The sequence below is a fragment of the Nyctibius grandis genome, chromosome Z, assembly GCF_013368605.1.
Source record: "Nyctibius grandis isolate bNycGra1 chromosome Z, bNycGra1.pri, whole genome shotgun sequence".
Taxonomy (NCBI): Eukaryota; Metazoa; Chordata; class Aves; order Nyctibiiformes; family Nyctibiidae; genus Nyctibius; species Nyctibius grandis.
This window is the reverse complement of record NC_090695.1, coordinates 11351437-11376084: the sequence shown is the minus strand read 5'-3', so window position 1 is coordinate 11376084 and position 24648 is coordinate 11351437. Positions and strand designations below refer to the sequence as shown.

The window sequence follows — 24648 nt, the reverse complement described above, 5'->3', positions numbered from 1 at the left end:
CGTACAGGGTCACCAAGCCCTTTATGTGTGTGCAGCTGAGCATAAGCACAGGAGGCAGAAAGTGGAGGAGGAAGGTTATGCTGAACTAAGGAAGCTGCATGGAGTGTGTGAAAGCTGAGCTACAACCCTGTGCAGATGTTGAGTCGGATGGGAATTTGTGAACAGCTATTGGGGAACCTCTGTCTTGTAGAGTAAGGAAACTACTCAGTCCTGATCCAGTGACGTGTTGTCAAAATATAGCCATGGCTGTATCTTCATATGTGTAACTATGCATCTAAAAGCTGGCCGTGGACCAGAAATGCCTGTGGTCCTTCTTGCTTTGGTGCATATTTGGATTTCTTTTTCTCCAAAAGGAAGCTGAAAGTTGTTATATCAAATTTACGTTGATGGCTATAAAATCACACATGATGTTCAGGGATGCTGATACTAAGACTGCTCGAATATTGGTACTCAGCACCTACAAAATAGTTGGGGACCAATTTTTCCAAAAGATTTGCCTTTCACTGTTCAGGCAATATTGTCAAAGCTGAAGGAGTCTGCTAGCCTCTGCATGCTTCAGAGCAGCCTAATCCCCAGAGTTATCTCAGAGGAACTTAGCTCTTGTGGAAGTTCAGCCAGACAGGACTTGACTGAACACCACTGTAATGACCACACTGTTGGCACCGGCTTGGTAGCAGTTGGATGTTGTTCAATGAACAGGTTTCATGGCCATTTCTGGGTGCCAGGGACCTTCAGAAACCTTAATGCTGACCTTTAACCCCTCTCAATTTGTCTGTGCTCACTCCTCCTCTCCTGGAAAGATAGTCTTCTAGATAGGCTTCATCATACATCCAGGTGCACGCCTGGAATAAGGTAACTCCCATGTCTGGCATGAGTTAGCCTATATGCTCCACTAAGAAAAGCTACACTGGGATGAACATAATTAACAAAAGGCTGCTTTGTTTTCTATCAATCAATCAGTTGCATATTTGTCAGCATTCAGCAGTGTATTAATGAAGTACCATCTCTGAGGACACAGCCTATACAGGACTTTGCCTTACTGTATATGCTATCACAAGCCTGAGGTATTTTTTTTTCTAGTGCTTGTGGTGCCAACTCACAGCTGCACATGGGGACTTTGGCAAAGCTTCTGGCTCACCTGAGCAAGTACAAGCCATTGGCAGGACACTGGCTTCACCCGCCTGATTCCCAGAGCTGTTACCTCCATGTTTTCTGGGTAACAAGGGCTGGATGGCAATCGGAGTCAGGATGAACAAAGGCATGCCTACTTCAAAACATAGGGACTGGAGTTACAGAGAGGCTTCCCTGGCTCGCAGGGTGGTGGTGATGAAGGGAAGGTGATGTTTGCTGTTATCCTAGGGTGCTTTCAGTCCTCTGAGCTGTCTGGATTTATTTGGGATTTATCCTGCCTGAAGCTAGGCAGAGCCCATGGAGTTATCCTCATTTCTGTGAGAGCAGAGTAAGTCCTATCCTCACAGATGTATATTAGAAGACTGAATTAGAGCAGCATAAATAGGTCATGCAAATAGCCGTGTGCTTTTAATACGGTAAAAACATTACAAAACCAAGGTTACATGTTATCTAATTAAATAAGGTAATAAGACATAGAAAATAGAATGAATGCTTAAACATTAGCAGCTATGCAAACATGTGAGTACTACATAGGAAAAATATAACTATTTCAGAGTGATTAAAGTAAAGAAACATCAGGTTTCTCATACTTTTCCTGTATTAAAGAGTAGTATACCTTTCCGGACAAACAGAAAGACTGTTACATATAGGTGCCTTACTGCTTAAATAGTGCAAATAGACATTTGTGATGTCCCTTTTAATCCTTAAAAATGTGTGTATGAGTCTGAAACAAGCATAGCACATACTGTACAGGATTTTTCTGATGCGCTTTTGCTTCTTCCTCTATCCCCTTTTTTGTTTGTCACTGTGTTACTGGAAGAGGCTATCTTTCCAGCACAGTCTGCATCCACAAACGCACTGTGCAAGTCAGCACAGTCTGAGCATTACCAGCAGCTCTTTTTAAAAAGAAATGCGAGCATCATGAAGCAAATTAATGTCCAGGGCTTTCATCTTTTTCTGCTGCATTAATCAATGTTTCATTCGTTGAGAAACAGCAATAAAAGCTATCCTGCAAAATGTCACTGGAATGCCTTGAGCCACATCCTCTGTACACAGGGACCGTAAGGTTGTTCCCATTTGAAAGTTTCCCTGGCAGCAGGTGGAGGTGGAGAAGGTGGAGTGCTGCCTTGGGACTGCTGTTTTTCTCCAGCAGGCTACATCAAATATAGCGACATCTCAGCGATCATTACCAGTCAGAACAAATTCGAGCAGCTCTGAGGATGAGAGAGGACTCTTTTTACCCTTAGACTCTGGGAATGAGAATACGTTTCCCTAAAGAATTTCAAGCAGCTAGAGGAACTGAGACTGCACAAGGGGGTGAACCCCAGTCCCAGAGCGCAGCAAAAGCAGCTTGGATTTCCCATGGCCACACTGCTTGGCTGTCATGCAACCACGTGGCTGTAGCAGCTTTATCTCCAAGCTTGTGCTCTGCCATGCGCAGCATCCCAGAGGGACTCCCAAGTGCCTCAGCCATCTCTGCATGACAGCATGTGAGGAACCCCTCAGAGCTGGGCACAGAGTCCAGAGAAAGGTGAATGGAAAGGGATAGGATGCCTTCCTCTGTCATAATGTAAAAAAACAAATTGTTGTGTCCAGGCAATTTACAAGGTATTTTTTAAAAAATATATGTCTTCTGATCAATGGCAGGATCCATGACACTCCATCCATCTTCCTAGGTCAGATGTTGCATTAGAGGATTGCTTGGCCAAAGTCAAAGTATTTTCATGCAGCCACAGCCATTGGGAATAATGCTAGTAAACAAACATGATCTGCTCAGCCCTTCTGTCCTGGAAAGTACTTACGTGCAGCACTAATGCTTGCACAAGAGCTGCAGAGAAAGAAAGCATCATGCATTTTACAGCCCCGATTCAGTTTATAGGAAGAGATGGGACTTTGCTTTTCATTGGTTTTTGCTTTGTTTTCTTAGCTAAACATTGCTAGTACATGAAATATTGAAGATCTTTAAAATACAGCATTAGCAGAAGTACCTGTGGATCCTAAAATTGGCTCCAGGGCAGATCTTTACCAACAGCAAAAAGTAATGGCATGTGGCGTTTCGCTTTGCTTTAATCTCTCTCTCAAAAAAAAAAATCAGTCTGAGAAAACATCTTCCTAAAGTGAGTCCGTGTGCCCTTTTTCCTGGGGTCTCAGCAACCTCACTTTGCAGTGACCAAGCTCCCGAATCCCCAGGCAACTAATGCTTGATAACAACTCTAATTTACTGGTGTCTTGCAAACTTGTGGACTTCCACCAACTACAGAGGAGTTACTCTTGACCTACTGCTATTTAAAAGAGATTGGATTTTATTTAATTTGAATTTGTTGCCGTATTTCTTGCTTAGGCATTAATAAGAGCTTAACTCTGCAACCAAGAGGTTAACAGGAGAGTGCATTAACTTTTATGAGACACGCTGTGATCTTCAGCTAGGACTGCAGTGTCGGGGCTCTGCATTAATCAGATCTGAGAATTAAAGTCAGGTTGAATTAATTTCTGCTGCAGTGGAGATTGCTACTGGCATACTGAGAGCTGAGGTTAGGCCATTTATCACTGGAACGTGGGAAAACCTGCTTCCTTGCAGGTGTAGCATTGCACTGTGAGCAGGGTGCGTTGTGAGGGTGGGAACCCACAGGATGCAGGGAAACACAACAGAAAGCTTCAGTGTCCTGTTTGTGTCAGAGAAAAAAACGGTATGCTGTCATTCCTGTAAGGTTTACTGAATTTTGTAGAAGCTAGACATTGTGACATAGGCTTCCTCGTTGTTCGGTGACCTTGTTTCACTGGCAGGCAGCATCTGGGATACGGTGTCACCATTTAGGGGCTCTGCTCCGGGCTGGTCCGAGGGAGCCATGGGAGGAGCAGTGGAAAGGTTGAAGCCATCATCGCACAGGGGCACCCCATTGCTGTGGCACACCTCGTATGTGCTGGAGCTGTAGTTTCCATCGGTGACTGCAAACTGGCGGGTGCCCAGGAGACCGTGCAGGGCTTCAGCCGGCCAGATGCCTCCGTAAGTCTCAGACGGGTTTAGGTTGCTTTTGTCTGTCATTGCAGGGATCGTCTTCAGGTCTGATCCACTCCTAAATTTTTCTGGAAGGTTTGTCTCTGGAGCAGTTGACGGCTGCAGAAAATTTTCCAGTTCAGCTTTTGCTTGAATGCCATCCACTTTATGGATATGAACGTAACCAAAACTCTCTGGGTTAAAGCTTATATCAAAATTCTGCATGGCAAAGGGAATAGCACAGTCAGTTAACAGTGGGTATTAGCTTAACAGAAAAGGTACTTCAATAACTGATTTGATTTTAAAAGGATATTTATTATTTCTTTAACTCTGAAAGTAACCCTGAGCAAACTGAAAAATAGGTTAGCAGAGAATAAACTGTCACGTGGCTTAAAATCCTTTTCCCTATTAATCTGAATCTATCCAGTGGTGTCCTGCAGGCAGTGCCACTGGAGAGCATTTTATGCTCTACGCAGTGTAGTGGGAACTGGTGTTTTGGAGGCTTTTCTGAGCCACGCATTTATTGCACATCTGCCATTTCACAGGAACGAGTGTGCCAACCAGGCGGTCCCTTTCAGTTTTACTTTCCTAATTTAGCAGTGAGGGAAGTAAAAATCTTGCCATGACTTCCTGAAACACATTAGGAATCCCTGCACTGGGGAGCACAGAGGGTAGGAGAGTCATCTTAGAGCTCTTATTAAATTAAGAACATGCTAATAATGTACCAACTGGAGACAACAGCACTGATGAGTTTCTTTGTGAAAAAATGCACTAGACACATAGTTTTAAGCAATGGGTTAATCCCACACCTTACAGTTTGTAACATTTGTCCATCTGGCTTTTGTCTGGCAGAGCAGTTCATGTACTGCATGGTGTATGAGCAATTCTGCTGGCCGTGTACAGATACACGGGCGTCACCAGGGATGTTAGCAAAGGGTCCACATCCAGCCCCATGATCGGTTTCATAGAATCACTGAAACATCTCAGTTGGAAAGGACCTCTGGAGTCTGACTAGTCCAATCTTCTGCCAGAAGCAGAACCTGGATTGGGTTATCCAGAGCCCTAACAAGCCAAGTCTTGAACATTTCCAGCACAGGAGAACCTACCTCTTCTTTGGGCAACTTACACAATGTTTAATTGTTCTCACAAAGATGTTTTTCTTATATCCAGATGATGTTTGCCCTGAAGCAACATGTGCGTGTTGCCTCTGGTCCTGTCACCATGCAGCCTTGTGATGAGAGTGCCTCCACCACCTCTCTACCTACACTTTAAGTATTGGAAGGTTGTGATTAGTACTCCCCACCCCAAGGTTCCTCTTTTCTATAAACAAACTCAATTCCTTCAACCTTTCTTCATACATCAAGTTCTCCAGCCCCCTTTAGTTACTTTGCACAAGTCAAACTCAGGCACTAGTTGAGTTTCTGTTATTTCCATAACCTTGGCTAGCATCTGCCTGTGCAAATGTGGGCTCTCTTCAGTGAAACGTAGAAGTCGTTTCTGAAAGATGCCCCGGTTCATGCAGCAAATGCACGTACTGTGTCTCATGAGTGTTAGTTTTGTTCCAAATAGTCTATATTCAGGTGAAAACAACAGTGGAAGTACATACATTTTTTGGCTTCTTGCATAGTTGCTCCAGTGTTTTTTTATGATCAGGAAGGTTTGGCCACACAGCAGGCTTGATCCTGAAACAGCAACCATAGACAAAAAGGGGTTCAACAGCAGCAAAAGAGGGACAAGTTGAGATATCAGAGGTTCATATAGCAACATTTTTACTCGTTCCTACAAAGCCTTAGGGCTGGCTACATTACCCAGAATAATGACAGAGAAGTCTCAGAATAAAACAAAGGCAGGAGACAAGGAGTTATAAAGGTCACTGAATAGTTGTTGTTCTTTTGGGTGCGCAAATTGTCACAGTTAAAAGAAGACGCTTCACCGAGTACTGGAAAAGCAGCAAATTATGCTGGTGAAGAGCTCATTTACGTCTAGCTGTGTTAACAGGGTTTTGCATGGTGAAACCAATTTCTGCAAGTGAAAAAATATCCTGTGTTTAAAGTGCAAATTTGCTGATATTTGCCTCTGCATGTTTACATAAGTCAAAGAACTGTGTATTGTCCCACTTCTTGGCCAGCCATCTGTGTTTCAGGTGTCTGTATTGTAGCCTTGTCCCAAAGGTCTCATTTTTACTGCCTTGATTAGCAAAGTTGTCATGTTGTGCTGCAAACCCTCAGCTATGATGCATCTAGAGAATATTGCCTGACTGATATTCAATGTTGCAGTGATATAAGTATAGCTATAGATGTATATGAATATATATTTCATTTTATATATGTGTCTGTATATGTGGTTATATATACACACACGTATAAAACCCTCTTCTTTTTAAAAGGGAAATCTCTGGATTCAAAAAGTCTCACCATCTAAAACCCTGTTTTTTCATCAGTTTCATGTATGCAGAACTTCTAGCAAGGTTAGAGAACTGCAGGTGCGCAGCAACAGTAAAAAAGCAAGAACTAGAAATCTCAAGCCACATCTATACTTGCAAATAAAACAGCACCAGGGAGCATTCCCTGGCAGATAACTCCAGTGTCTAAAATGTTTAATTATTAAAATTGTTCTTGGCATGGTTTGACTGGGGCCAACTAGCCCGTTCCCAGGCAATCCCCATGTGTAATTCAGGAGCTAACACAGCCCAAGCATTTTCCCCAAAAAGCAACTTGATGCAGACGTCTCTCTGGATGTCAGTGGAGTTGGATGTCATGGACGAGCTGCTCTGAATGCCACCGAACAGCCCTGGGCTTTCTGCCTTGCAAGGGGTTCATCTCCTATGGTTAAACCTCACTTCAGATCCTGGTTTCACCAGATTATCTACATTTACATAAATTATCTGTTCATTTTCTTAAAGTTGTCAACTATCTATTCTATATAAGCTATCTATCTACTGTTGTGTAGCCAATATATGAAAAAAACTACTGCAGACAAAGGACTGCCTGTGTAATGAATGTATCTCCAGTCTCACCTCTGCCATGACTGCTTTCGTGGGGGATGTAGAGCCTGGTTTCACCACATGGCTGGCTGGATGTGGACCCAGCTGGCCTGGTGGCTGACGCCATCAAGCCCTTGTTGCAGAGAGGTCTGCCCTGCTGCTTCTGAAAGCGCTGCAGAGCTAGCACCCTGCTGACTCAGCCTGTGAAAGGGAAAGAGGCAATCTCCCCACTATACTGTTTCCATACCTCTTGGGACTTTACTAAAACCAGCAATTCGCTTTCTTTTCTGGTTCTTGCTTGAAGCTTTTGAATCAAATTTGCCTCCAGTGACACACTGACTCTGTAAGTGTTTCGTGATGGCTTCAGCTCCCCAAAGGTCCCAGTGTTTCGAGACCAAGACTGAAGGCTGCTCAAAGTGGCAGGTCATCTTCTGCCTGCCAACACGCTCTCTTGTGTTGCCCTCTTCAACTCTGTGCCTGCCTTTGGCTTGGTACAGAGGTCCAGAAATGGAAAGAGAATAGTTCACAAGTATAGCAGGGAAAGCAATAAGACTGTCAGAAGAGGATTGGCTTCCAACACTTTTTCTGATACGAAGAGACTTAGGTTACCTGTTTTCCCAAAAAGTTACGAGCAGAACAATCATGACAATGGACAGCATGAATCCCAGGATGGAGAGTATAACCACGACCACGCTACTATCTAGAGAAAGACGAAAAACATCAGCCAATGCATGTAAATGTCTCACTGTTAAGCCACCGTAACTATAACGTCCCTTCAGACAATAAATAAGGAATTAATGCCAAGCATTGCACTTGCCTATCATTGGACTGGTACAGTGGTGCATTTCTTCTTCCTCTCTGAAGGAAGAAAGAGGTAGGCTGCCAGAGCATCAGCACCTGGCTGAGCTCTGGCCTGGGTTCCCAGGCTGGATTAAAGCAGCTCGAAGTCTGCTATCACATCCAGCGAGCTGAAGACGCCACTCATCACGTCCTTACAGCAGCACTGAAGTGACTTCGAACACACGTAATTCTGAGATGCCCCCGGGGACTGAAGGGACCCCAAGGACCAGAAGGGTTATTCACATTTACAAGTGCAGTGATGAGATTTTATCCTGTATTGCATTTGTGATTGAAGCGCCATGTTCGCTCACAAACCCAGGCCCTGGGTCCTGTTTCACCATTCTTTGTGCCTTACCTAAAACGCTCAGTGCAAGCTGTCCTCCCTTCATGCCAGCAGGCAGCAAGTGGGAATGAGTCAGCCTTCACCTCCCTTTGCAACCCCCTCGTGCCCTTACAGCAGCATTTCGTCTGATCTTATCGCCCTTGAGTGAGATTAAGTTCACAGGGAGAGGTAGCCCCAGACCAAAGTGATACACTGCTTTCTGGGTCATCTCCTCTGGGGTGCCTGGTGTCTGTGAGGGCTGACCCCACTGTGGCCGCAGGCTCTTCCCTCCCCATGCTCTCATCACTGCTGCTGCTCGGACTGCCTGGGGAGCCGAGGGCCCTTAGCTCTGCTTTATTCCAGGTGGACCAAAGTGGTTTCTGCCCTTACAGCTCTCTGTGGACTGCTGCTCCCTTGCGGTCCTGAAGCTCTTGGAAGCGCTCCATTCACTCCACGTGCCCTTAAAATAATCTCCGTTGGGATGCGAACGAACTTTCACCTCGTATGATGCATCATTTTTGAGGTTTTTCCCAAGTAATTTTACCTGAAGGTATGGTGACTCTATTGTCTAAAAACACACAAAAAAATCCAATTAGTTTTCTAGAAGACACAGGAAAAGTATCTTTGAGTTTCAGTAAAATGTGCAAGATCAGGTGCATCCCTGCAGTACCATGCTGTTTGCTCGGTGTCTTTGGTTATTACAAAGGTGGTCGTCACAGCGTCAGCCTAGTTTAACAGCAAGGCAGTCCAGACAGTATCAAGAAGAGAGACTAGCACTGGGTAAAAGCTCTTTGGGAAACAGCTGGAAGTATTAACTGTGCTTTGCTACTGCTGTCACTGCTGTGGGAAACATATGCTTGCCTGGGAAGGCTCAGAAGAGAGAGGGGAAAAAAAATACATTTGTGTGGCATAAAAAAGACAACTTCTGAAAGAGTGGCTGCAGGAAAGAAGCTGGAATTGCACAGTGCAGCTCTGGTGCTCTTCATTTCGCTGTATATGGTTGCCTGAATCCTTCTTCTAGTTACAGTTCTCCTGTGTCCCCTCTGTAAAAAAACAGGTACTGTCCACACTTTCAAACACCCCCCATCTGGACTAATGTTTGTACAGCTGCTCCTGTGACAGGTGACAGAGAGGTCCCATCAGCTGGGCAGCCCAGACCAGATCCAGTTCACAGGCAGCTGCAGCCCAAGATGTGGTCTGAGGGTGGGAGAGCTGTGGGGCTGTACCCAGAGCCTGGAGAGGTCAGTGAAAAAGGGACATGAAGAAACTGTTGCTAAATAAGAAAAGGGGTCTTATGATTTACTGGCTGTTGAGCGCAGAAAATAAGAACAAAACCACCCTAGCAAAGAGCAAGCCATCCAGACACTTAGGATGGTTTGTTACATTACGTCTTCTCTTCCCACTGTAAAGCCCAAATGAATGAAACTTGTTAGCCCAGAGGAGTGTCTAACAGACATCGGTGCTACCAGGCTGGAATTGCTTCCACTGATGAAATTTCCAAATGCCAAATATTGTACCTTTCCAAGTTTTCAGCTGGAGGGCAGTAGAAATGCAGATTTGAGGGTTTTTACGTGATACTGGTATTTCTGATAACATTTAATTTTGGAAATTAGTGTAAGCTCACCAATACATCATCACTTACCTTCCAAGCACCTTCTACATCATCACTTACCTTCCAAGTACCTTCTTCCTGCCGATAGGCTATTTGGTGTATTAATTTGTCCTTTAAGTATTTCTTCCATGAGTGTGGTGTACTGTAATGAATAAGATACTCATTTGCCTCCTTTTGGTATGTGATATTTATATCGAATGGTACTTCAGGCTTAACTGCAAATGATAACAAACCAGGATATAACAGGAGTAGAATAACAGGAATGTTACTGCAAAATAAACAGGTTTGGAAAAGTGAATTAAAAAAAAGTCCACTTCAAGTTACAGCCTTGTGCTGAGCCCCAGCTCATCCTTAAGCCTTGGTCCTGAGAGGCGCTTGTTTTTGACCTGCTGGAGCAGCAGTGTGACCAGCAAGGATGGCGTTTCCTAGGAATGTGACATTTAGTCTTGGAAAGCAATTCCAGAGCATGCCCACCCCTGCGGTAGCACTGCTTGAAGACTTCTAATCAGTCCCTCTAACCAGTGCTCTGAGATGGAGGATCCATGGCAAAACCCATCGCTACTCTAGGAGGAAGGCACTGGAGAGCAAACTGGGTATGGATACAACTGCCAGTGACCGTCAGGCCATGGGGCAGAGGAAGGGACAAAGTATGACCGCATTAGCAGAGGGGGCTGTGGCTCCAGGCCGTCACTATGAACCCATGCCTGACCTGGTCTGCAGAAGGAGACTGTGCCAAATGACCACCCGTACAAGTACATCAAGTCCAAAATGCAGCCCGTGGGACTCTTCCTAAGCCGTGCCTGAGCTGGATGTGCCTGAGGTCTGCAGGGACCTGTGTCTGTGATGCTGAGGCTTCCTGAATGCACCATGTAAAGTACATCAGGTCTCCCAGGAACAGAGAACCTACAGTTGTCTCCTCTCAGGAAAATGCATATAGCCAGAAATTATGCCCACTCCTGCAGCCCTCAAATACTTAATCCTTCCACGCAGAACCCACAGTTTCCAGAGGAGAAACCACCAGAGAAGGTCCAGGCTGGCCCATAAACTGAGAGGTAATGTAAGATTATTACAAAACTATTGGACTGGAGCAGAAATGTTTCATAAGAGAGGGATGTCGCAGTGCCTATTGCCAAAAGAAGGCAAAGCAATGTGGCACCAGAGCAGAACAGGGCTGCCCTACACAGGCTTCTCTGCAGCCCTTGAATGAGGACACCCTCTTCCCCTGAGTTCCCTATTTTTTGAGTCAGGCAGGTCCCTAACATGGCTTTGACGAACCCATTCATGGGCTTTCAGTGTCCCTCTGTGCTGCAGGATGCCTGAGTACCTTGTTCAGACAACAGGCTCCACCAAGAAGCAAGGTGTGAAAAAGTGAGATCTTGAACATTGCGGTCCCTGTGCTACTGAGCTCACATTAGACTTGGAGTGGTCAGTCCTGAAACAGCGCAATCCCTAGTAAGAGGTGAACAAAATGTCCCTGCTTGGCAGTTCATCCACGCTCAGGAACAGCTTCTTCGCCCACATGTGTGATTCGGTCTATGTACATGTCTGGGCAAGAGTGTTACAATAAGCCAGAATTCAACTGCACAGTTTCAATGGAGATTAATCATGTTTGGCTTTCAAGCATGGGGAACACCACACTCTGCCAACACCCCAAACCAGGCTTCATGCCCTGCTAGGACACTATTTTCTACTGCCTCTATGTCATCCAGATTGATGCTTAGGCTTTGTGCTGGGCTATTTTTTTCCCCCATAACCCCTAGGAATATCTTAAAAATATCCAAAATGTTAAGTGTCTTACCAATGTCAGTTACAACTAGACTCCTGCAGACCCTTCTTTTCATCTCAGAGTCCATGCATATATGTTTATTTGAGAGTATATCAGTGAATTGTAAGAAATACGCATCCTCCTGTTTCTCCATGTTGAAGCACATGTAATTGCTGTCTTCCTTGGTACTGTTGACCAAAGTGACACAATGTTAGTTTCTTCTCAGTCTTACTATAACATAGTAAGGGATGAATCCTCGTTGCTCATTTCACATTAACTGAAGTGAGACTCCACTTAAAATAAGAAAAAATGCCATGCAAATAGGGAGTTTGAAAGATTGATAGTGTTTTTCCTTGTGGTCTTTGAGCACAACAATCACGTGACGTGAGTCACAGTAAGAGTCCTCGAGCTCTCCAAGACAAAAAAAAAGCAATTATTAAATTGGAGATGCATGTGTTGAAAACCTTTGTATCTTTAAAAATGATCTTACTGCTGCCATTTTTAAATATAAGGCAATAGGTTTGGATGCTCACTGAAGATAAAGAGAAATTTCTTATTGGCTGAAGTGGTAGCAAATATAAGGTCAACAGTTAGCCAGGCCATGAAGGAGTCAGATGGCACAGTTTCAGAGGTGGAAAAATATCTGTGTGTTCCTCCATCTGTGCGACTCCCGTGTTTGAGGACTGTCATAAAATTTCGGTCAAAATCCAGAATAAACCTCATGAAAATAGAAAAATTCTAATAAACTAGGTGGAAAAAAATTAAGTGATGATTAGCATAGCAAGATAAAAAAATCCACTTCTTTTGCTGGCTGCCACAGAACTTTCAGTTTCAGGAAAAACAGGCAAAGGGAAAAGCAGAAGTATGCTAAAGAGACTACATCTGAGCTTCTTCAGCTAGGTGCATCAGTTAAAAAGTTGAGCAGAGTTTCAAGGCCTCGACAAGAAGTGGAAATGACTGATGTGTTTGGTAACTGTTGGGTTTTTGTATACTCATTCTAGTGTGTTTTTTGTGTGTCTGTGTGTGTGAAGACAATTGCTTAATTTTTGTCTTGACCTAGATAAAGACCTTTTCCCTTCAGTGGAAAATCAGCCTTCTTGCCAAAGAATTTTCTGTAGAAAGGATCTGCCTTTTCAAAAACATTTTTACTTTTCACTTGATGAAATCTAGGTTTGGGTTTTTTTTAATAGTGTTTAATTTAAAGGAAAAACCCTCTCAGTTCATGCTGGGCTATGTCTGTAATAGCAGGTGTTCCAGAGCAACAGAGGCAAGATCAGGACAATTGGACATGTTATAATGCCCTTTACAGACCCTTCCAGCTGTTTTTTTTCTTATTAGCGAGTTATGTTCTGTTTCAGTAAACTCTTCTTCTTTGCTGAATATAGTATTCAAGCTTGGTAAAACACTCTGAAACAGAATTTTGTCTAGCTTTGCTGCTCCTGATTCCCAGCATATGTCAGCGTGACTCACTGGTGCTTAGCATTTTGCTTCCCAGAAGTTTACCAAATGATGGATGGACAACACTTACCACAGGGCCAGGGTATAGTTAGTGTTGTGAGGAGGCAGCTCGGTAAAATTGCAGGTCAGGCTGCTATAGGAATCCTTAAATTCCAGCTGGCTGAAGCAATCGATGTCAAAATTGTCTGGTTCATCATCTCCAAAAGTCCCTAAGGAGAGATTCACAGGATATTACTGAAGCAAACCCGTGAGTGTATTTGATTTGCAGCTCCATTGTATAGGAGGTTGTTTCTTTATGTGGTTGCCTGAAAGGAAGAGGATCAACCCACCTGTTTTGCAAGAAGCAAAGAAAGCTTGTTCAAAATGAAATTAAAAGCCACTTGCACCTTTCAAGGTTACTCTCCCTGCACACCAGTGAAGCCCACCCACTTACCATGTGTGAAGTTACATTCTGCATCATAGGTCTGTGAACTACAAAAAGACATAGTGTTCAGATGGTTTGGTCAGACGAGACACCCTGTGTCTGTTCTTTTCTGTTAACCGTGGCCAAAGAGGGGTGCTGACGTCTACCTGGAAACCTCGGTGAAAAAGCCCCTGTGTCAAGTGCAAAACAGAGAAAATATGTTGTCCCCTGCAGTTAAATTCCTCTTAAGTTTGAGCCAGGGACAGGGGAATTTTCGTTTTAAAAGTTACAAATGAACTTTATACCAAGACAAAAGCAAGACCTACTCCATATGAAAATTGTCTCAGAACTTTCTCAAACAGGTTTTCCTATTAGGAACCACAAAATGCTGCTATCCTTGGACACGTGAAGGAGAGCAAGACATGTCCATGATGCCTGTTGAAAAGCAGAATATTCAAGTCAACGACCAAAACACTCTTGAAAATAACTGGAACAGAAACATGCACTGGGGGATGTTCTCTGCACAGTTACTGCCAGAGGTGTCTGGGGCTGATGCTCGGGGCTAATATCTGCTCAAAAGCAAGGGCTAGTTTCAATGGGAGTTACTAGTATGGGAATTTCAGCTCAAGACAGCCTGCAGGTATGTCAAACACCTTGTAGCTCTGAAGTGGCAGACCCACAGCTGAGGATGCACACTCGGCAGTTGCCATTGCTGCATCTGCATCAGGACCAGCCACGTTACAGATGGTTGAGAGCACCCGAGCAGCGTCCTCCTGCCCCTGCTCTGGCCCTGCCCATGCTGTGAACGTCTGACCTGTCACCAGGTTCCTGAGAAGACTGGAAAATGTTATGCTGTTTTAGGAAAGCAAAAGTATTTTGGTGTCATGAGGCAATGAAGCCCCATTTTGATTGTACTGCAAAGTTTTCTGAAATGTCACAAACTTGGGCTCAGGAGGGAAAGCTCAGACTTTCTGCCAGAATGTGTGGCTTCCTGCAAATTTGCTTTGATGACTCATAAAACAATTGTGATTTGACTAAGAGCATATGTCTCAAGTCCTACACTTGGCATGTATGAGGTCACTGAAGCAAAACCTGATGCTTCTGAGAGGAGTCCTCTCCGGCGGAAACTGCCAGTTCAGCCTCATTTTGTGAAATCTCAGCCTCATTTTGTGAAATCTCACCCACCATAGCCGAGCAGACAGGGAAAGGGTTATTGCCATGACCCCTTGAGTGGATCCTTGGGGCAGGAACGCCTCTGTCTCCTTATACTGGTGGTTAAGGGTAGCTGTGATGATACATAACCCTCTTCCCAGCATCCAGGGACTATTCCCGATTGTCTGCTTGGTCCTCTCCTACCCACCCCTCAGACGTGCCCTTGGCATGCGAGGCACCTGCCGCAGCGAGAGCAAGACCTTGGCTGCTCTGGGTATGTCAGTGACTCACACTCACAAACAGTGCGGGGAAATGCCCGAGGAAACATTTCCAATGGAAAATCCATCCCAGAGAAAATGATGGTCATCTCTGCTGTCGCCCAGGTGAATCAGATCACTGAGGGGTGACCAGCTACTTGGATACCATGATTCATAGTCCTGCCGGTGATGTCCTATGATCCCTGGCCAATCCTGCCAGGGTACAGGGAGACCCAGACCTTGTCCAGCATGGGAGCCCATCTGAAGGTCCAAAACAGTCATGATTTAACAGCAGGGAGAAAGCAGGGGAGAGTTTTTTGATTGCTTTAAACTGTAAGTAAAGAGCACCACTCCCCAGGGTTGCTATCAGCAGTGCTGGCAGGGACTAGGAAGGGGTCTGCTGCCACCAGCACCCGTGGTGGGGGGCATCTGATGATACACTAGTCCAGGACCCAGAGGCAAATTTCACCCCCAAGCTAAGATTCAGTGGCCATTTGCCACCATGGACAACCGGTGCTAAGAAGCAATTACTGATCTTCCCTTCTCACCACAGACCCTGGTGGGGTCTGTCTCAAGGGGAGCCCAGCTCTCCCTGAAGGACAGCAAAATGCGATGTCTTCCACCAGTGCTGCTGCTTTGAGGGAATGACCCGTGCAGCACAGACATGGACAAAGCAGGTGCTGTACAAAGCCACGCTCTTTGACCATCACATTCAAGACAGAGACACAGAGGTCAGCGCAACTCTAGAACAAGCCCTGCAGCAGTTTCACACACGTGAGAGTCCTGACCAACCCAGCCCTGAGCCAACTGGGCAGATATACATGTACAGAAATGTATATTACATAAAGGTACATATTTGTGAGTAAAAGTGTGTACATATAGATATAAATATCTTCAAAATTCAGGGGATAACAAGTAAGCTGAAATGAATCTGCGTAAAATGGAAAAAACCCCATGTTTTATACAGGTAGATACACCCAAAGCTCACATGCATGGATATGTCACATTTTATGCCTCTAAGACTTTACTTGCAACTACCAGGAGACTGACTTATTTATACTCATAGACAGCATTAAAACTTATGAATTAGGATAACTGATCTTCCTTGACATGAGAGAGAGAGATTGCTTGATTCTCTCTGTATATGCAACTAACATATACCAGATTTTGCATAAACATACAAAACTGATAATCAGCATATTAATAAATGGCATATCAGAAAAAATCTTTCAGCTGTCCACTACTGCTTTGCTGACTGCAAAATGAAAAGAAAGAAAAAGGTTTTGTCTTGCAGTTCAACCAGCCATTTAATGTTTAACCAGCATAGTGCACCTTTGGTGCCGCACTGGAAGGAAAGATGACTTTACCTCTTTGACACTGAACTTTCACATTGTGATTACGTGCTTCCTTATTCATGGAAACAAGATTCTAACCATAGAATACATTATAATTAAACCTCATGAATGGTGTTAAGTAAGCAGTTTGAAATGCTTTTTCTGGTTCCTCCACGGGCTGACAGTAATCTTTGTGTCTGACATAAATATGCATGTAGCCTCAGTTACACTTCCCTAAACCTCAGAACCACCACGCATGAATGTGTTTGCTGTGTAAATGGTTTTGATGACTGCGGTGTGACTCACAAAAAGTTTACAAGATTATAATTTTTATCTTGAGAAGCCCAAACCAGGCAGAGGCTGAGCCTGGCTCTGCTGAAATCAAGGCAGGCTTGAGATGGGGTGATTCTAGCTGGAGAAAAACTGCTCTCGTAGCTACAGCCATAGCAGGTCCTTCACAGAAATGGTTGTCTCTTGGGTTTGGACAACTCCCAGCAGGATAGTTCAAATTACATCAGGAATCTCACAGGCCTTTACCAAGAGCAGAGTGTTAGCAGAGGTTATGGATATGCTTCAGCTTTAAGCTCTGAAGCCATCGGGACTAGTCACAACACGTGAAACCAAAGGCACTGCTAAGAACCCGCAGGATCAGTGACCTAATTTCCAATGTCAGTGAAGTGACTGTCTCCATGGACAGAGTCATGAGAAATCTTTAGCGCTGATCTGATTCAAGTAGAACTCATTTTAATCACAACAGTTTTGATGTGGGTTGGACAAACCACACGAGTCTGGGTAGGAGGCCCACTGAAGCCAATGGTCCTGCCCATGAGACCCCTCGGCCTGCTGCCTCCTGCTCCCCTTGCCTGTGCCCTACTGTGTCTTCATGGCTGCCCCTTCTTAGTTCTGCTTGTAGCTCTCTTAGGGCTTTTGGGGATCTCCACCACCTCTGCCGGTCTCGGGGACAGCACTTGGGAGGCAGTCTGCCACTCAGAAAAGAGGAGAAGATGAAGGCAAGTGCTGCAATGAGCTCTTCCCTCCTCTGCCCTTAAGAAGGGGTGAGCTCATGCCAGTGTCAGCTGGTGGCACTTTGCCACGAGGCAGGGCGAGTCGGAAAGGCAAAGAGTGAAACCCAAACATCCATCACGGGTGATTTTATCCTGGATTGTTTAATTTGTTGGCCAAGCCCATGAGACTCATAAAGAAATCATAAAAGCTGCTAATTGCTCAGTGGGGATTTTCTGAAACTGTTTGTCTTTAATTCTAAGCAAATTATGGTTTACTGGAAGTTAGTGACGAAATAAGGAAAGGTCTGGTCATATCTACTTTTGGGAAGCCCTGAAGATTTCAGAGACACAAGCGATAAATCACTAACATTGACTTTTCATCACTGTAGCTGCTTGCCAAAGCTGGCTCTAAACAACAGAAGATTGTATAAATAAAAGGCAAATAAAGAAAACAAGGTTGTTAGATGCAGTTTTGAGCCACTCCCTGTTTTCTTCTAACTAGAAACCTTATCATACCTATCCTATCTATGTATATATGTATGTATGTGTGTACATACATGTACATATGTATGTATATATATACATAGATAGGATATACATACATACATGTTATAATGCACAACACAGGGGGAAATGAGATTCCCTGTCTGTGAGATAGCATAGGAACACAGCCATTATCTTCCTAAAAAACAAAACCTCTTTTGCTCCCAAATGATGAAGCCCTAAAACTACCAGCAACTGAGCAACTGCCCGTGTCTTTCAGGCACAGTGCAACAAGCTCTGTCACTGCTGTTTGTTTAGTATTAGACAAGTAAGAGTTTAACAGATCTGGGACTGAATCTGTAAATCCAGTTTTTCAACTCCCTTTTGAGAAAAGGGACAGCAGACTGAAACAGTGGTTTTATTGCTGCTCTCTCTGTTTTGAGTTTTGATTTTGATGCTGCTAAATAACTTTCACTTCTTTAAATGAGAGAATGAGAACTGCAATAAGCCCAAATTTAAGATGTTGAATTAATTTATAATTATTAGCTGAGTAGGGGACGAATGTTTTTAGTGACTGGCTGTGAGAATCCCCTGGTTGAGTTGCTGCTTCAGCCATACTACGAGGGAGACTGGGACTATCCTCCAGATATACCTGATTCAATTGCTTAAAGAAAAACAGAAAAAGGCTGGCTTTTGAAGTTAACAGTTTGGGCCAAGTTTGAGGTACATTGAAACATTCTCTTTGGAGGAAACTGTCAAGAGTGAGAGAAGCCGGAACCTGACCCCTCTATGATGGCAGCTCAGAGTGACCATGGACTGCAGAACACCGAAGCTGTTCCCCGCTCCCAGGCATAATTCCTCACATGAACACTAGATATAACAAGAGATGATTAACAGCTCTAATCTTGCATACCCTCTGCATACAGCTGTGGTCTCCTTCATTTCTGGAAATTTGGATGTTACAAGGACAGCAGATCTGGGAATTAAACAACTATCATCCGGCTCCACATCTCTCTCAGGTACTGGCACTAAAAGAAAGAGACCAGAGGCTAAAACACTAACACATTGAACCCAGCAGTTACATTTTGGAGTTCTTAACTTAGTTTTTTCAAGATCAGACACAAGTGGAAAGATGAAGATGAAATGACTCACCATCACCATCTGCTGAGGTGCAACCACTTTCCCCAAAAGTGGTGTGAAGAAACAAGACGAAAATGCTCAATACTGTACTCATCTGTGTCATCCTGAGCATGCTGCATGTGTGCAGTGCATGTGTGTGCGAAACCTGCGCTCACTTACTTTATACTAGACACAGAACAAACCCATTGCCTGATAAGAGACCGCAGGCAAGGGGAAATGTAAACATGCCGACAAGGATGACTAGTGGTGGAGAGCAGGAAACCAGTGTGAAGATATTTGCAGAGCTTTTACTTTGAAACATGCTTCCCACTTCAAAACTAAGGACTTTCTGAATCAGGCCCATTGACACATCAGGCCATATCTGCTGAAGTCCAGTGGCTCAGGAGCACGTGTCATAGATGGTGGTCCTCTCTTGGCTAGTGGGATTTTTGCTGCTGATTTCCCTAAGAGCACAGTTTAGTTGTCTCACCAGCTTTCCTCTCAATGGAGCTACACAGGTCCAGGGGAGAAAAATCTTCCAGCTATGAAACACTAAATGTAATTGCTGTTATTTATTCTTTAAGTGTTGGCATCAAAAACAGTGTGACCAGCAGGTCGAGGGAGGTGATTCTGCCCATCTTCTCTGCTCTGATGAGACCCCACCTGCAGTACTGCGTCCAGCTCTGGAGTCCTCAGCACAGGAAAGACATGGACCTGTTGGAGCGAGTCCAGAGGAGGGCCATGAACATGATCAGGGCTAGAGCACCTCTCCTATGAAGACAGGCTGAGAGAGTTGGGGTTGTTCAGCCTGGAGAAGGGAAGGCTATGTGGACACCTTATTATGGCATTTCAATATATAAAGGGGGCTTATAAGAAAGATGGCGAGAAACTTTTTACCAAGGCCTGTAATGATAGGACAAGGGGCAATGGTTTTAAGCTCAAAGAGAGTATATTTAAATTGGACATAAGGAAGAAATTTTTTACAATGAGGGTGGTGAGACACTGGAACAGGTTACCCAGAGAGGTTGTGGATGCCTCCTGCCTTGAAGTCTTCAAGGTAAGGCTGGATGGAGCTGTGAGCAACCTGATCTAGAGAACGATGTCCCTGCCCATGGCAGGGCAGTTGTACCAGGTGATCTTTAAAGGTCCCTTCCAACCCAAACCATTCTACGATTCTATGAAGTCCCACATACGGCAATGCTGACCCAGAAAAGCCGTGATTTAAAAGATTAATCCTGAAAAATCCAGTTCCTGAGAACAAAGTGGTACAGCTCACATTTTTTCAGGCTTTGGACAAAGCAGAGGCAGAAAGAGGAAGATAAAGAGGTGGTAAATATTTCCTTTGCACACTTTCTGTGGCTGTATACACCAACGCACTCTAGAGCATAATGCAGAGCCATGTACACAGCTGACTGATGTGGCTATGTGAGATGAAGACCTGAAAGAGAAGAACAAGCTCTGGTACAACACCAGCTGCACCAAAAAAAGCTTTATGTTGGAGGCGAAAAGGAAACCAAAGGCAAAGTTGGTAGCAATGCCCGAGCAAACAGAAAAAAGATGACACTATAATAAGGAGACTCAATATGGAAGCCACAGCAGCTTTTTCATTCGCAAGGAAATAATTTAAACCACTCACCGAAATGGTGAAAGCTCATCCCTTATGTCTAGAAAGGTGTCCTTCTTGCCAGGATGTCAGGGACTATCCTCTGGTGTCACATGCTGCCCTGAGCAGGGGTCAGTGGGTAGCCAAGGGGGTGTTTCTGGGCTCCCTTGCCCTGTTTTAATGGGAAGAAATGACCCCCTTTCCATGAGAGCTCAGTGAGGCTACCCAGAAGACAGAAATCTCCCATACCTGTGCCAAGTCCCTCCTTATGGTACGACCCTGAGGCTCTCCACCAAAGCGTTCCCTGAAGGTACACTAAGTCTAGGTAGACAGTTTGGACTCATCGGTCAAAATGTAGGTATTTACAGTGTATATTCCTGTGTGAGATCTTCTCATGCTTTACTCCCATCTAGCCAGCAGAGAGCATAATTCATCTCATCCTAACACGGACATTCCAAAGATGAAACCTAAACCCTTAAATAAATTTCTTTCTCTCCATTGAATATAAAAATAGACCAAGGTGAGGTGAGGGTTAGAAGTCTGCTTGGCGGACCTCTATGATACCTCCCACCCATGAACAAGAGAGGGACATGACAGGCCACAGTGACCACCTGTACAAAGCAGAGCAGGAGCTGGACATAGCACCTGCACCAAGGAGCCACTGGAGATGGCGGTGCCCTGGCCTGACCAGCCCTCACACAAGATCTTTATTTCACTTTCAGCAGTATTTGGGGCACTGCCCTATTCATATGATATCGCTTCAAGAAATACCCTCTTTCAGATGTCCAAGTCAGCTGTGGGGCTTTAGGAGTATTTAGTCCTCATTTCTCCCTCCTGAGTTTCCTATGCTTGACCCAAGCTCAATGAAGGCAAACTTCAATGCGATTGGGTCCCTGTGACTTCACATCCCCTAAGGTTTATCCCTGGCTTACTTTAGAAAAGTTTATTTAAAGATTTCAGCACCTGGCTTAATAATATTCAGTATCATATTATTCTAGAAAACCTCAGGCTAATTTCTACCTCATTTTCAGCCAGAGAAATCAATAAAGGAGGTCTCTCCTGTGCAAACTGATCGCTATCCGGAAATGACACCTTCTCACTTTAAATTTGCCTTGTTTATAATTGAGTGGGCTATCATTTTGATCTTTTTTTTTTCTTTTTTCCTGTTTCAGCTGGAGCAAACTAAAAGAAAAAGACTTTTCAGACATAATATTTTGGTTGAACCTGAACAATCTTATTATCAGAGCTGTGCTGCTCAGGGGATTTCCGTGTTGTCATAGCTTCATTTTGTCTGGGTGGGGAAACGAGGGACCACAATGAAAAGAAAAAAACTAGTATAGAGAAAAACCCTGAAGCAAAAGTACATTTTGTTTTACTTCTGGGTCTCCTCTTCAAAAGTCATTTGATTTCCAAGAGGAATTTGAGTCCATCAGTCTTGCCTTGTTGTCTTCCTCTAATGCCCTGGAGGTGGGAAATCGAATTTGTGAGAGTCTAAATCTTAGGACAGCTGAAGTGTTAGTACCCAGGAGAGGTGGAAAGAGGACTGGATTACTTTTCATTTGCAATAAATTTACACTGCTTCTGCCTCCAAATTCCGTGTTCCCCCCCACCCCCCCAAAAAAAAGAAAAAAACAGTTTAAACAAGTAAGAGTTTTGATGCTCCAGTAAAAACATACCTGTGCTTCATTGTTCTGCGAGCACTCTTTGGGTCCCAGTACTCTGCTTTGGAACTTCTGAGTCACCCTAGACGCTCTTACATTTTTGGCCATCAACAAAGTCCAGGTTACAACCCTTGTGACTGGGGAGGAAAGCAATTTTTTCTGTGCCCCGTGGTTCAGAAGTGTGTGCCGCCCATGCAGGGTATCAGCTCCTCAGCACTTCCCACTGACTGCTCCATGGAATCTCATACCTTCTTGGATTACCACTTGTGTTGCAGCTATTGAAAATTACTAACCAAACATGTTATCTACACATTAGCATTTCTGTTTGCTTCTTATACTCTTTGTTCACTTGTTTTTCATTTTCCTGAGGACACAAAAGTCTGTTTTGATTCTGTTTTGGCTCTAAAAAATGGAAAAGACTTCTGCACATATACTAAATTTAAGCCTGCCATCAGTACCTGCTTAGAAAGATGAAGCTGGTAGATCCTATCCTTCTAACAACTACGCTTTTCAAACATACCAGTTCAGAGAGATCCCAGAGCATCTGTGGGAGCCAAGTGAAGCAGGTCCTCCAGACACATCCCAGTGTGCAGCACTGGAGACAGGTCCTGTACACAGTGACGGTCAAAAGATATAGGCATCCTTGTGTTGGAGGAGGTCAGTTGGTGTGTCCTGTCCAGATACCCATGGACAAAACAATGGTCCAGCTCAGGACTGGGAGGGAACTTCTCTCATATTGATTGCATTTGGCAGGAGCTGTTGGGCTTCTTGGCTCTTTCTATGACATGAGGGTTCCTCTGTTCCTTGGACTATTAATAAATTACCTCTTTATATCACGGAACAAGGGTGCCAGTCCCTCGGCTTGACCTGAACTGGCCTGACCCTCTCTGCACTGCTCCTCAAAGATGTGGAGAGCTGGAACAGAGGATGGCACAATTTCCCTCCCCTTCTATGGGCCATAGGTGCTGATTCAAGAAGGCTTTTCGGCACTTATTTAGGTCCATCCTCCTTCAACACAATATTTAATTGTGCATAACTCTAACATGCTTCTAAATCTCATTAAATTAAAGCTTCAAGAAAAAATAACCTAAACACCCTTTAAAAAAATCTGCCACAGGATATTTCTTTAGATTACTGACAGAAAGACAAAGTGGGGGATTCATGCAGCTCTGAAACAGAATTTATGAAATTCAATAAACATTTGAAATTGAGATGTTAATACCCATATTTGTAAGTTACAGATTGGTGACTAAGACTAAAAAAATGTGGTTATTACTATGGTTATTATTACTTTTTATTGTTGTTAGCAAAGGGTTCGGTAAAGTTAAGGCAAGTAATAAACCTGAATCTCATTAGAACATGTATTACGTATATACTCAAACAGACTTTATACGTAGGTTTTGGGTTTTTTTAACCAGATATGCCAGGAAGCAGAAATTTTCCATCCAGCTTCAGCTGCAAGGAGGACTTCTACATTAAAAAGGGATTCAGAATATTATTTTTTGTTGCCTTCTGACATTTCTCGCTCTGACCTGCTTTGAAAACTTGGTTCCATGTATCTTCTCCCTGGTGGAAACATCTCTCAACACCTCATCAGCTGAAGGACTTCACTTTGACCACAGGCTGCTCTAAGAAGTGTTTTGCTGGCTCAGGAAAAGGAGCGTGTGGGAGTCAGTATTGCTTAAGGAGGAGAGAGGGAGAGCCACCACAAGAGTAGAAACTGCTGTTACTCAGATAAGAAACTAGCTCTGGTAATAGTGTTGGAAAGGATGAAATCCTGAGATTACATTGGGTTACTCTGGAAGATATTGTGCTTCCCCCAACAACAAATTATACTAGTTGAAGAGTACAAGAGCAACACAAGGTGGAAGATACATAGTTCATCACTGCATTGTTCTGAAGAATGGAGCCATGAGTAACAGAGCAGAAATTTTTGACTTTTTCTTTGAACTTTCTTTGTCTTTGAGGTTTTGACACTTAAAATGACTGCTTTGAACTTCCTCCCCCAGGACTCATAAGTTGGCACCCTATTAACAAGGAGACCTGTTATACTGGGGGAATATAGAAAGTTAGAAAAACATTGCCAGGTGAAGGGTAAAGCAGGAGCGACTGGTGTGCACTTTGGTCAGGCATTCAAATATTATGAGATCAGACCCCAAAACAGGCAGGCTAAAAGAGGTGAATGATATTTTTTTCGTAAGTAACAAATATAGCAACAGCAATGACAAGAACAGGCATATTAATACTTCTGGGCTTATTTTTGCTAGCTTCTAAGTCTTCAGGGAGGGCTCAGGATCGTGTTTTCAGCTATTCTTCACTACACCCTGAGTTAAAGCATAGTTAAAGAAAGGAAAGCTTACACTGTCTTCACATTATTTTTTGGATCTTAAAGAAACATATTAACTACTGCAAGACATATTACTCACTCATGAGCTCTGTCAGGAGAGCAGAAGTAAGTAAGAGTACTGTGCTTGCTCAGCAACATTTTTCAAGCACAATGCTGGGCCAAACCCTGTCATTTTGGTG

The 24648-nt window shown here is 44.0% G+C and overlaps 1 protein-coding gene across 1 annotated transcript; it reads right to left on the bottom strand.

Moving 5' to 3' along the window:
• Positions 1–3841: 3841 nt before the first annotated feature.
• On the bottom strand, positions 3842–18991 carry IL7R (interleukin 7 receptor). Its single transcript, XM_068423917.1, has 8 exons — positions 18892–18991; positions 13177–13315; positions 11682–11836; positions 9944–10098; positions 8662–8839; positions 7719–7809; positions 5733–5808; positions 3842–4345 (listed from the first exon to the last, which is right to left on the bottom strand). Exons 1-8 carry the CDS (start codon positions 18989–18991, stop codon positions 3842–3844), a joined length of 1398 nt encoding a protein of 465 aa, XP_068280018.1.
• Between the last annotated feature and the right edge of the window lie 5657 nt (positions 18992–24648).